Consider the following 13857-nt stretch of genomic DNA (forward strand, 5'->3'; position numbering starts at 1 on the left):
TAATAGAATTCAGCCCAAACTCCTCCGTATGCCTTGGGGAAATCATTGAGGCCCTCAGCTGAGATGATTGAGACTACGAATGACTCAGGAAAAACAGAGCTTTTCTGCTCTATTAATTGCTTATCTGCTTACAGAGTTAAGACAGTTACTTCTTCAGGTAATGTTTAATTCCATACATTTATAGATTTTGTAACTATTGAAGAGGAATGTAACTGCTTTTTTTTCCACTTTATTACAAAACTAAAGCAATCTGTGTGGTTTAAATAAAGACCCAAGGTTGCTTTAGTTTCAAACAGCTGATTTTTTTTTTTAAGTTTTTTTTGATGTGACCATTTAAAAAAAATTACATTGAATTTATTACAATATTGTTTCTGTATTATGTTCTGTTTTTTGGCCACAAGGCATGTGGAATCTTAGTTCCCCAACCAGGGATCGAACCCGCACCCCCTGCATTGGAAGGTGAAATTTTAACCACTGGATGCCAGGGAAGTCCCTCAAAGAGCTGATTTTTAAGCAGCAAAGTTTTTCAGTGATTTTCTTGATCAAAGTATTTATTTTGTAATTTCATATGTGAAAAGAGCGAAAAACACATATACATTCCAAGTTAATTTTTGTGTAAGTGGAACTTAATTGTAGTTAGCTGTACATGTTACTATAAAGTTCTTTCATTTTCGTTTTGCATATTACTGAATATTTGATACTTTTACTCCCCTAATACATTTTTGGTTTATTTGTTCATCTGTGTAACTTAGTCATTGGGTTTTGTTTTTTGTTACCAAGGTGTCCAGGTTTTGTGCCATAGTTGTAAAACTTCAGCAGTCCCTCAGTATCACCTGGCCATGTCCAATGGAACGATACACAGCTTCTGCAGCTCCAGCTGTGTGGTGGCTTTCCAGGTATGACCTTAGCTAGTGCTGTACCCTTGCAGTTCTCTTAGGCAGTGGTCTGTGGCAAAATGTTAACTGCCGAAGGGACCATCCTTATCAAAGATTAAGCTTCAGTTAGGAAGAAGAGAGATTGTGTTCAATTATAGTCCAAGAGGTCATTTCTGCAAAATGTCTGAGCCCAAGATTTGAGCTTTAGTCGTTCTTTATTCAGCGTTCTCACCTAAACTGCCTTTCTCTTCCACTTTCTCCCTTGGCTGTCTCCCTTTCAAAAGAATGGAAGTAGGCTGTGGTTTGGATAGGTGGCATGGTGATGGGCACCTGTGTCCGTTCCTCTCATCCTGGGCCAGATACATCATGACTCCTGGCACAGAATAGGAAGCCTCCACTTGTCACATTCTCTCCTTACTCTCTAATACACAGAGAAAGGGTAGAATTTAGTGATCCTCCTGGGTGGGAAGATCCCTGGTGTGGTATCCTTGGCCCCAGGGAGAAAGCAAAGTGGCCACTGTGCTCTTAATAGCTAGGAGATTCTGGTTGGTAATAGGTGTGCAGGTGGAGGGAAAGGAGAAGCCTGGTCTTACTTATTAGAGTTATGTACTAGAGATCTTTGTCTGGAAAGCCTGAATTTTAGTCTGCAGCGTTTTTTTTTTTTTTTTTGCAACCTTTTAGTGCTACATTCCTCAGTCCTATTCTGGGAATATGCCATTTCAACTCTTCTGTGAACTCCTTAAGAAAATTTTGCAGAAACATTGGGGGAAATTAATTTATTAAAATGAGAAAATGAAAATGACCAAGTTATCTTATTTCTTACTTGATACAATCTTTGCCTTATCTGTATTTATTCAGAATGTATTTAACAAGCCAAAAGGAGCAAACTCTTCGGCAGTGCCTGTATCTCAGACCCAAGTGATTGTAAGCCCACCCTCTGGGTCAGCAGTGTCAGCCGGAAGAGGTCACACCTCTGCCTTTTCCCCCCGCTCCGTCAGTGGCTCTGTTGCAGCCAGTCTCCAGCCTCCTGCTCAGTTCCAGCAAGTTGCTTTAACCCATAGGATTGTCAGACTCAGGTGTCAGCACTGTAACCATCTGTTTGCGACAAAACCAGAACTTCTTTTTTACAAGGTAAAGAGAGATCATAAAAGGGATTGAATATATGAGTTTATCCAATAGAAGCATTTTTGTCTTTTCATGTTTGACAGTCACTCACTCAGTTTTCTTTGAAGTGAGAAAGAAAAAGATTTCTTAAAAATAAAGCAACACTTTAATTAGATATTAATGACTGTTCTTCTGCAGGGGAGAATGTTTCTGTTTTGTGGCAAGCTTTGCTCTGATGAATACAAAAAGAAAAATAGAGTTATGGCAATGTGTGACTACTGTAAACTACAGAAAATTATAAAGGAGACTGTACGATTCTCAGGAGTTGATAAGCCATTCTGTAGTGAAGGTAAGAAAAAAGCTCAGTTGTAGCCATAGAGCATGTGGTGGTTATGAAGTAATTTGTGATGAGTTGGGCTGCTGCTGCTGCTGCTAAGTCGCTTCAGTCATGTCCGACTCTGTGCGACCCCATAGACGGCAGCCCACTAGGCTCCTCTGTCCCTGGGATTCTCCAGGCAAGAATACTGGAGTGGGTTGCCATTTCCTTCTCCAATGCATGAAAGTGAAAAGTGAAAGTGAAATCGCTCAGTCATGCCCGACTCTTAGCGACCCCATGGACTGGAGCCTACCAGACTCCTCCGTCCATGGGATTTTCCAGGCGAGAGTCCTGGAGTGGGGTGCCTTATTAATCCACAATTAATTTTCAAGAAATTTCTTTTTTGAGGTATAATTTGAAGCTTTTTTATTGAGTTTATACTTAACTCACTTCTAAGTCTATCCTTTTAAATGTTATAATAATCTCAATAAAGAAAACCTTTCCAAATATAATTAGAACAATGGTCTTAGTATGGAGTATAGAAAATCTCTTTGTAAGTTTAACTTCAGAGATCTTTTTTTGTACCCTTTCATAAACGGGGTACTTGGGCAATTACTGCTTCTCGGCTTAAGGAACTTTTATACCTCTTATGTTTCTGAATATAGATAACCTAATATTTACAGTGTATGTTTCAAAGGTGATATGAGTTTGTTTTGTGAATACAGATAGGACTATCTTTTAACTTAGAGCCAAATAATTGTGTCCAGATTTAGAAGTTAGCTTAAGGCTGGTATTATTGAAGACTGTAGAAATTCACTTCACTGCCTTCTGGTTAATGTAAACTTGATGTATCTTCCTTTTATCCTTCTGGTTCTCAGTTTGCAAATTCCTCTCTGCCCGTGACTTTGGAGAACGATGGGGAAGCTACTGTAAGATGTGCAGTTATTGTTCACAAACATCCCCTAATTTGGTAGAAAATCGGCTGGAGGGCAAGTTGGAAGAGTTCTGTTGTGAAGATTGCATGACCAAATTTACTGTTCTGTTTTATCAGGTAAATATGATATAGCTCTTTGACTTTCTGAAGTTGGTACAGTTATTTTCTATTTAAAATATATTCAGATTATGTGAAGAGAAATTGGTTGTTTAGAACTAGGTAAATAAATAAATTATGGGCTGTGGGCTCCTAAAGCAAAATTCAGTTGACTACAAACATGAAATCTTTGGGGTCAAGAAGATAGGATTTTTGGAGATTTTATTGTTGTTTGGGGAACTGTTCCTTTTATTTTTTGCTTTCTTGTAAGGCACACGGATCTTATTTATAACTTTTAGTTCTTTGTAGTTGAAATTTTACACAGTTATGTTGCCTTAAGTGGCTCTCTCATTCAGAAGTGGTTCTGAGGAACTTGAAGTGAGCCTTTGCTCTCACTTCATGAGTTAAATGACTCTGACCTCCCTACCCTTCATCTGCCTTCTTTTTTTAAAATTACTTTTTTGAAAGCCTAACAACAAAAGCTGCAATTAAACCACTAATACATGTCTGGTGCTTCATAAATATTATTTCATTTAATCTTCACCACATTCCTTGGTGGCTCAGATGGTAAAAGAATGTGCCTGCAGTGTAGGAGATGTAAGTTTGATCCCTGGGTCGGGAAGATCCCTGGAGAAGGAAATGGCTACCCACTCCAGTTTTCTTGCTTGGAAAATCCCATGGACAGAAGAGCCTGGTGGGCTACAGCCCATCAGGTTGCAAAGAGTTGGACACGACTAAGTGACTAACACTTTCACAATCCTAAGAGATAAGGTATAGTATTGCTGTTGTTAGGTTGTTCTGGTATTGCCTGTTTATAAATAAGGAAAAAGAATAAGGTCCAGGGAGGTTATGTAATGTTCCCATCAAGAATCTGGTAGGAGAGGAACAGCACCTGTAACACTCCAGTAAAATCACCTGTTTACTTGTCTAGCTACCTAAAATATAGTTTTCTTTGAGAGAAGATATGTCGTTTTCATAATTATATGACTAGGACCTATCTCAGTGCTCAAGACGAAGGAAACCTAGTTAGATATTTTTTGAATGAATCTAAGTCTTTATGACCAGAAAGCCCATATTCTTTTTTTTTGTTTTTAACTTATTTTATATTGGAGTATAGCTGATTAACAACAATGTATCAGTCCAGGTGCACAGCAGAGTGACCATAGCCCATATTCTTTATACTGCAGTAGGCTGCCTCTTGGAGAAGGCAGTGGCACCCCACTCCAGTACTCTTGCCTGGAAAATCCCATGGGCGGAGGAGCCTGGTAGGCTGCCGTCCATGGGGTCGCTGAGGGTCGGGCACGACTGAGCGACTTCACTTTCACTTTTCACTTTCATGCATTGGAGAAGGCAATGGCAACCCACTCCAGTGTTCTTGCCTGGAAAATCCCAGGGACAGGGGAGTCTGGTGGGCTGCTGTCTATGGGGTCCCACAGAGTCAGACACGACTGACGTGACTTAGCAGCAGCAGCAGGCTGCCTCTTAACCTTAAAAAAAAAAAAAAAGCCTATCTTTTGATTCCTTCACCAGTAATTTTGAAAACAGGAGATCAATTTTTATATCTTCTCAATAAAATGAATAGTGTATATATTTTTGACTACAATATCTTGAGGTAGGAACCTTACATTTTGTGATCTCAACTGACTCATACATTCTGTTTTCATAGTTCCTTCTAGTTTTATGATTAGTGTTATGTTTTCATTGTTTTATAGTTTTCAGCCTATCCTGTTTCACATTTCTTTCTCAGATGGCCAAGTGTGATGGTTGTAAACGACAGGGAAAGCTAAGTGAGTCCATAAAATGGCGAGGAAACATCAAACATTTCTGTAACCTATTTTGTGTCTTGGAGTTTTGTCATCGTCAGCAAATTATGAATGACCCTTTTTCACAAAATAAAGGTAAAATTAAACTTGGTTAATGGGCTCTTTCTGTCACTGCTAAGTTACTGTCAGCACTCAAAGTTGTAAATAATATAATAACAAAATTTCACTGCATTCAGATAGCCTAAATTTACTTAAATTTTCCTTTAAGAATCCTTAAAGATTGCCCTAGTGGGCAAATTAATCTTGATGCTTTTTGTTTTCAAAATCAAACATACCAAGAAATCAATAAACATATAAGCAGTAATTTTCTAGGAAAATTAGATTTGTTTGCTTTTGATTGAATTTATCTGTATATAAATAACTTATACTAAGTGATATGTTGCTATTCAGTTAATAAAGCAGAAATAAAAATAGAAATCAGGGCAAACAAAGGAAGAGGATATGTTAATATAGTGGCTGTTACTGGTATGAGATTTGATTCAGAGCTTGCTTGTAGCCAAGGGAAAAAGAACAACACATTAATTATATCAGAAAGAATAAAGTAGACCAGTTCTTCATGGGTAGCAAAGTTTTTCCTGGCTAAGAATAAAATAATTTTGCAAGTAGGACAGCTAATGTGGTCAAAATATCCAGATGAATAGATATGTGGCATGTTCTGAAAGTAGCTCTCTGAAGTAGCACTTCTCTGAGTTAGGCTAAAAACATTTGATGTTATGTTCTCTTATCAAAGCCTGGAGTGCTCCTGAATTGACAGGATTCACATGCTCTGGCTTTATGGTCTGGCCTTTGTCTACTTTTGCAATCTTATTAATCATCACCTTGACCACATATGCCTTGAGCTAATCTTTTGTGTTATCATCCATTCCCTAAGACCAGTCCGGGTAATGGTGGAATTTTCATTCTATAATGTGGGTTAACAAAATCAGTGTTCTTATGTGGATGAAGAGCTACGTCACCAACTTATTTATAAAAATTATCAGGTTAAATTTTTATTTGAATCAAGCTTTCGGTGTAGAAATTTTAACATTCACTAATGGAAAAGTCCAGTCAATCCTGAAGCCGATAACTGTATTTTTATACATTAAGTATTTGAAGTTTCTAATTTTAGAGAATTAGGCACCCTTTAAGTCCCAGTGAACACTAAACAGGATCACCCAACCCAACATTCAGTTCAGTTCAGTTCAGTTGCTCAATTGTGTCCAACTCTTTGCGACCCCATGGACTGCAGCACACCAGGCCTCCCTGTCCATCACCAACACCCAGAGTTTACTCAGACTCATGTCCACTGAGCCGGTGATGCTATCCAACCATCTCATCCTGTCTTCCCCTTCTCCCGCCTTCAATCTTTCTCAGCCTCAGGGTCTTTTCAAATGAGTCAGTTCTTTGCATCAGGTGGCCACAGTATTGGAGTTTCAGTTTCAACATCAGTCCTTTGAATGAATATTCAGGACTGATTTCCTTTAGGATGGACTGGTTTGATCTCCTGCCTGTCCAAGGGACTCTCAAGTCTTCTCCAACACCACAGTTCAAAAGCATCAATTCTTCGGTGCTCAGCTTTCTTTAGTCCGACTATCATATCCATATATGACCACTGGAAAAACCATAGCCTTGACTAGACGGACTTTTGTTGACAAAGTAATGTCTCTGCTTTTTAATATGCTGTCTAGGTTGGTCATAACTTTTCCTCCAGGGAATAAGCGTCTTTTAATTTCATGGCTGCAGTCACCATCTGCAGTGATTTTGGAGCCCCCAAAAATAAAGTCTGCTACTGTTTGCATTGTCTCCCCATCTATTTGCCGTGAAGTGATGGGACTGGATGCCATGATCTTACTTTTTTGAATGTTGAGCTTTAAGCCAACTTTTTTACTTTGCTCTTTCACTTTCATCAACAGGCTCTTTAGTTCTTCTTTGCTTTCTGCCATAAAGGTGGTGTCATCTGCATATCTAAGGTTATTAATATTTCTCCCGGCAGTCTTGATTCCAGCTTGTGCTTCATCCAGCCCAGCTTTTCGCATGATGTACTCTGCATATATGTTAAATAAGCAGGGTGACAATATACAGCCTTGACGTGCTCCTTTTCCTGTTTGGAACCAGTCTGTTGTTCCATGTCCAGTTCTAACTGTTGCTTCCTGACCTGCATACAGATTTCTCAAGAGGCAGGTCAGGTGGCCTGGTATTCCCATCTCTTGAAAAACTTTTCACAGTTTGTGGTGATCCACACAGTCAAAGGCTTTGGCATAGTCAATAAAGCAGAAATAGATGTTTTTCTGGAACTCTTTTGCTTTTTCGATGATCCAGTGGATGTTGGCATTTTGATCTCTGGCTCCTCTGCCTTTTCTAAAACCAGCTTGAACATCTGGAGGTTCATGGTTCACATATTGTTGAAGCCTGGCTTGGAGAATTTTGAGGATTACTTTACTAGCATGTGAAATAAGTGCAATTGTGCGGTAGTTTGAGCATTCTTTGGCATTGCCTTTCTTTGGGAAACCCAACATTATGCAGTTATATATTTGTATTGCCTTGAAACTTCGTTGTTAAATAGAGTTTTTTTAATGTGTGCATGTGATCCTTTTGTCTTACCTTTTTGTTTATTTTAATCAGTAAATATTTCTAAGGCACACATTGCTTCAGTGGCGCTCCCTGCTGCAAGGACAAATACAACACCAGTTATAACCAATGTGGTGTCATTGGCAAAAATATCTCCTGCCCAGCCCACAGGGAGTGGTGTTTCAAAAGGTATGACTTGAAGTAAAGGCATTTGGGTAAACTGTAGAGGTTTTTTCCTAGTGTAAACAGCACCTACTGGTAATACTCACATGTACATTTATATGAAGAAACATGCCCCTCTGTCCCTGAGGGAAGTGGGTAGCAAGCAGGGTGGCGTGCATAGAGAAGGAAGTGGTATGTATAATTTATTTTTTAAGGAATCCCAATGATTTAATATAGCTACCTTTAACATCAGAGATTCTAACACAGTATGTTGGGATTGGGGCCCAGGAATCCCTTGCCTTTACCAAGCACCCCAGGTGATATTGATGCCAAATTTCCTTGTACTATTTTTTGAGAAATTCTGGACTAGACTCTAGACCACCTTAGAGAGAGGAAAATGACCTCTTGGTTTCAGTGTTTACTTGTGTATATTCTAGGGATAATAATGTATGTTTTAATTTATAACAGGTGCAGTTGTTACTAAAGAGGCAACAAAGATCATTGAAAATGTAAGTTTTATTAATTATCTTCCTGATTAATGTTCCTTGGGTTTAGTTTCATTTTGATATATAGCTTCTAAGGTATGTCTGAGTATATTTCTATTTGCTACTTAGTTGTTTTAAAAAGTGGAGTAATATACTATGCACTAATTTTTGTTTTTGAATTTTAAAGTTAGATTGTTAATAAGAATGCATTTCTGATTTGTTTTACTGTTTGTGTTCTGGTTCCTTAGTTTCTTTAAGTACTTGTTAATTCTATCTGGCTGCTTATTTTTCTCTTACTACTTTCAAGTATTTTTCTTTAAGACTAGAAGGTTCTGGAAAAGTTCACTGTATTGTTTTATGCATCTTTGGATTATGTGAAGCTGAAAATAGTGCAAAGTAAGATAATATTTAAATTCTTTATTGTGAAACTTCCCAAAATTAAAAAAAAATTTAAAGAAATGCATAATTTCAAATCTGGCAGGCTGAAAGAGTTGCAGACTATGTCACTGTCTTATGTCAGCATCACTTTAGCAGGAAAACAAAATTCCTATCATCCTTTATCAATATCACACAAAACCTAATGTGTCATATCTTGGGTTAATGTTTTCGTTATTGTGTTGCTCTCTTAATATTTGCTCTTGATACAATTAAAAGTCTTTTAAAAAATGTCAGGTAACAATGTGATAGAGGTTCATTAAGTGGTAGTGCTGTACTAAAAAAGTGTGCCCCAAATTCAGTAAATTTGGAGAAGTTAGATGTGATAAAACTCTGTGAAGAAGGGCTAGACCATTGCTATGATATCTCATGCTGTTAATTTAGGAGAGTGCACCCTGCAGGGTCTTAGAGATAATGTTCAAAAAACCCCAAAGTGGTTTTAGAGCAGATACACCCTTTAGTTCATGAAATTATCTTGTAACCAGGCAAGGATGATGGAATAAATTGAAAAAGTCCTGGCAACACAGGTGTAAGATCAATGCTGCCATAATGTGCCCCTAAGGCCAAGCTCTCATCTGTGCTAAGACATGAAGTATTTTTGATGATTTGAAAGGAGGTGACACTGAGACAAAAAGGTTTACTACAAGTCATGGCTGGCTTTTCAAGTTTAAAGCCCACCAAGGTTTTAAGAATATAAAAATGAGCAGGCAAGCTATATCTGCTAGCACTGAAGCTATCAAAACATTTCATCGTTCAGTCAGTCAGTCAGTCAGTTTAGTTGCTCAGTCGTGTCCGACTCTGCGATCCCATGGACTGCAGCATGCCAGGCTTCCCTGTCCATCACCAACTCACAGAGTTTACTCAGACTCATGTCCATTGAGTTGGTGATGCCATCCAACCATCTCACCCTCTGTCGTCCCCTTCTCCTCCTGCCTTCAATCTTTCCCAGCATCAGGGTCTTTTCCAGTGAGACAGTTCTTTGCATCAGGTGGCCAGACTATTGGCGTTTCAGCTTCAGCATCAGTCCTTCCAATGAATATTCAGGACTGATTTCCTTTAGGATGGACTATTTATTTCAGCTTTACCAGAATTTAAAGAGTCTTTAACTTGGAAGACAACATAACATCTGCTAATAAAGAAGCTTTTAAAATGGCAAAGAAGGTAAATTTGTGCAAGGTTGATGAAAGGGATGTTGAGATTTTACTTGGGTTGTTTCCCAGGGATTAATAAAGGAGGACTTGCTAGAATTAGAAAAACAAAGGTAATAGGAAGAGGGCCCCAGCAATTAGCCTGGGTCTTCAGCGCATCAACCAGCAGCGAAGCGACTGGCATAGACTTTGGACCATATTTCAGCAACAGTTGCTAGTTTTGAAGATGATCCATATGTGGATTGCACTCCATGGTGGTGAAGTGAAAGATGGACAAGTGTCTTTGCATATGAAGAAATCCTCAGTGGGGAAAAAAAGAGAGAAAACCCAAACCATGTTAGATTCATTAGCTTCATTCTTTAGCAGAAGTCTTCCAGGAAATCAGACCAGCCTTCGCCATAATGTGGAGAGAGAGTTTATCCTACTTAATTTGATATCTCTTAACTCTCCCATTATTAAGATTGTTGGAAGAGGATAATGATAACACTAGTTAATTATTTTTAGGCAGTATACCACATTAGTTAATGAACTGTCATTAAGTTAATTTCATATTTATATGTATATTATGTATTATACTTTAAATTATTTTAAAATTACATGATTAATAAATCACTGTTATAGAATTAATAATTTTATAAACTGCTTAATTATATAATGAATTATTAATGTATTGTGCCTTAAACTAATGTGTATTGTTATGAAATAAGTATTGTTGTGTATTATGTTATATATTATGAAAATATTCTATATTATAAGTTTATATTCTGTGATAATGCATCCTTCCTCTATGTGTATGGGACAATTAGTCTTAAATTATGTTGGTTTTGAATTATTCAGGAGCATATTTCTCATATTAAATGTGACTGCCCTACATATGTTTTCCCTATAAGGAGTACTTCTGTAATTCAGCCAGTCATTTAAACTGTGTTACAGAATAGTTCTGGTTAATATTTTCAGTTTAGTCTATAAAAGGTATAATAATAAATAATGTAGTATTTTTATGATTTTAAAAAAAGAAAACCGGACTGTTTTAGAATCTTTTTCTTTGTTTCCTGGATTCCTTCAGGTTATTTAAGTGGTCCTAAATTTGGGGGAAAGGTGAGGTACTGGGAAGTGCAAAGAAGAAAACATCCTGCAAATGTCAGCAAACTTCTGTAAAGGTCTAGAGAGTAAATTAGACTTTGCAGGCCATGTAGTCTCTGTTCCAGCTCCTTACTTCTGCCACTGTAGTGCAGAAGTAGCCATCGACAATACCTGAGTGAGTGAGTGGCTCTGTTCTAGTAAAACTTTAAAACACAAATGATGGGCTGATGAACCAAGCTTTGCCAACTCCGTGTTCTACGGTATTCCCTCCATCCATAATTAACCATTGATAGATTTGGCTTATTTGCTCACAGTTTTTTCTTTTCTTACCCTCCCTGTTTAAAAAATGAATCACTGCCCCCAGTCCTTTTTCACATCCCCTAGAGGCAGCTACTGTTACGAATTCGGTGTGTGTCCTTTCAGACTGCTTTTAATCTTTCACGTTCATATATACACATCCATGGAAAATAATTTATTTCTTAAAATATCCATCTGATTCTTAATAGATTTGGTGCATTTCTACTGCTGCTGATAATATTGTATATTTTGTTGTTCTGTTGCTGGGTTGTGGTCTGACTCTTTGCACCCCATGAACTACAGCATGCCAGGCTCCTCTCTCCTCTACTATCGCCCGGAGTTTGCTCAAATGCAGGTGCATTGACTCAGTGATGCTGTCTAACCTCTGCTGCCCACTTCTCTTTTTGCCTTCAATCTTTCTCAGCATCAGTGTCTTTTCCAGTGAGTCGGCTCTTCGCATCAGGTGGTGAAAGTATTGGAGCTTCAGCTTCAGCAAAATTTCTTCCAGTGAATATTCAGGGTTGATTTCCTTTAGGATTGACTGGTTTGATCTCCTACATTGCATGTAGATACCACATTTTAATTATCTATTGCCCTGTTGATAAGTGTATGTTGCTTCACTATCAAAAATTTCTGCTCAATGAATGAACATTCTTGTATACGTCTTCTCGTGCATGTGTACAGGTGTGTTTGTCTAGTGTAGACATGGAAGAGTGGAATTTTGAGGACAAAGTGTATTTGCATTTTAGTTTTCAAATCGCCCTGTTGAGTGAGTGTTCCAGTTTTTATTTCCACCGGCAGTTTCTGTTTGTACTCATTTCCTACAGCCTTAGTATCATTTTATGTTTTCAGATTTAAACTTTTTTTTGCCAGTCTTCAGTAATATCTTATTGTTTTATTTTGTATGTCACTGATTACTAGTGAGTTTGCTTATATTTCTGTTTGTGAACATTTGACTTTTCTTTGAATTTCCTGTTTTTAATTATTCCCCATTTTTGTATTTGTCTTTTTTCTTATGGATTTCTTTCTATATTCTGGATTTGTCTTCCTTTCTACTCATCATTTTTATCAACACAAAAACATGTGGTATTATTTCCTACCTGAAAAAAATCCTTCTTTAATACCATGGCCTTTCACTTACTATCCCATTTTTCTGCTTTCCATTTTGGAAAAAAATCCTTTAAGGGTGGCCTCTGCTTGTTGCATCATTTTTTTAATCTGTTTTCCTTCCTTAGCTCACTCTAGTCAGGCTTTTATTTGTACCACTCTGCTGAAATATTTCTTGTCAAGATCTCCATCAGTCTTTATTTTGCCAAATCTAGTGGTCCGTTTTCAGTTCTCATTCTCCTCATGCTTTCAGTAACATTTGATACAGTTGATCTCTCTTTCCTTCCTTGAAATACCTTCAACTTCTAGGTCATCATACTTATTATTTCTTTTGTCAATCTTCACATTTCTTTATAGGGGACTCATACAGTCCTCTGGTTTTAAACCACCTGGATGGTGGCTGATTACCAGACTTACTTCTCTTGCCTTGACGTCTGAGCTCTAGGTTCACGTATCCATCCAACTGTCTGCATGACATCTACTGTTAGATGATGAATAGCCATCTCAGGTAAAGCCGAGTCCTTTTATTTCCTGCACACTTCCTCTGCAGTGTTCCTTACTTCTTATTACTGCTGGTGCCATCTTCTTAGTCTGAGCCACCACCATCTTTCTTCTGTATTATTGTGGTGACCTGCTGCTTGCCTTTCTCCTTCCATTCTTGCCATTTTCAGTTTTTTTCCTCCACAGTGTTGCCAGAATGATCATTTTAAAACACAAATCAGATTGTCACTCTGATGCTTTAAAAACTTTCAACAAAATTCTGAAAAAGAAGAATAAAGGGGAAGAGCTAGTTCCCCAAATTATAACTACAAATTTAAAAAAAAGTTTAAAAAATTTTATTAGCATATTGTTGATTTACAGTGCTGTGGTAGTTTTAGATGTGAAGTGAATCATTTATACAATAGATTTTATAGAGCTACATAGTTGAAACAACAGGAAGCCACAGAGAGACAGTTCAATAGAAAAGAAGTCCAGGAATAGACCTAAATATATAAAAATATATATTTATATTTATTAATATCTAATACACACAATATATTTATATAAATATTTAATTTTTTATTTAATAAAATTTATTTTAAAACTATATATAATTATAAATATTATAGAAATGTTATATATATTATATATAAATCTGGAGAAGGAAATGGCAACCCACTCCAGTTTTCTTGCCTAGAGAATCCTGTGGACAGAGGAGCCTGGGGGCTGCTGTCCATAGGGTTGCACAGAGTTGGACACGACTGAAGTGACTTAGCATGCATGCATGCATGCATAAATATATATATATAATTATATAAAAGTATATATATAATATATATGTAAATATATATATATGTATGTGTATATATATATACACACATACACATGACTTTAGAAATAATAAAGGTGGCAGTTCACATCATTAGGAGAGATCTAGATTATTCAATAAACAGTGTTGTGACAAC

The 13857-nt window shown here is 37.3% G+C and overlaps 1 protein-coding gene across 8 annotated transcripts in view; it reads left to right on the forward strand.

Moving 5' to 3' along the window:
• Positions 1-13857, forward strand: part of ZMYM6 (zinc finger MYM-type containing 6) — a 45118-nt gene that overhangs the window by 20835 nt on the left and 10426 nt on the right. For all 8 annotated transcript variants that reach the window (XM_061412572.1, XM_061412577.1, XM_061412573.1 and 5 more), the window contains 8 exons: positions 7-157; positions 781-896; positions 1734-2006; positions 2178-2328; positions 3174-3346; positions 5073-5223; positions 7750-7884; positions 8326-8366. In XM_061412572.1, the coding sequence (XP_061268556.1) occupies positions 7-157; positions 781-896; positions 1734-2006; positions 2178-2328; positions 3174-3346; positions 5073-5223; positions 7750-7884; positions 8326-8366 (1191 nt within the window). The remainder of the gene's footprint in view (positions 1-6; positions 158-780; positions 897-1733; positions 2007-2177; positions 2329-3173; positions 3347-5072; positions 5224-7749; positions 7885-8325; positions 8367-13857) is intronic.

The sequence above is a fragment of the Bos javanicus genome, chromosome 3 (assembly GCF_032452875.1).
Source record: "Bos javanicus breed banteng chromosome 3, ARS-OSU_banteng_1.0, whole genome shotgun sequence".
Lineage (NCBI taxonomy): Eukaryota > Metazoa > Chordata > Mammalia > Artiodactyla > Bovidae > Bos > Bos javanicus.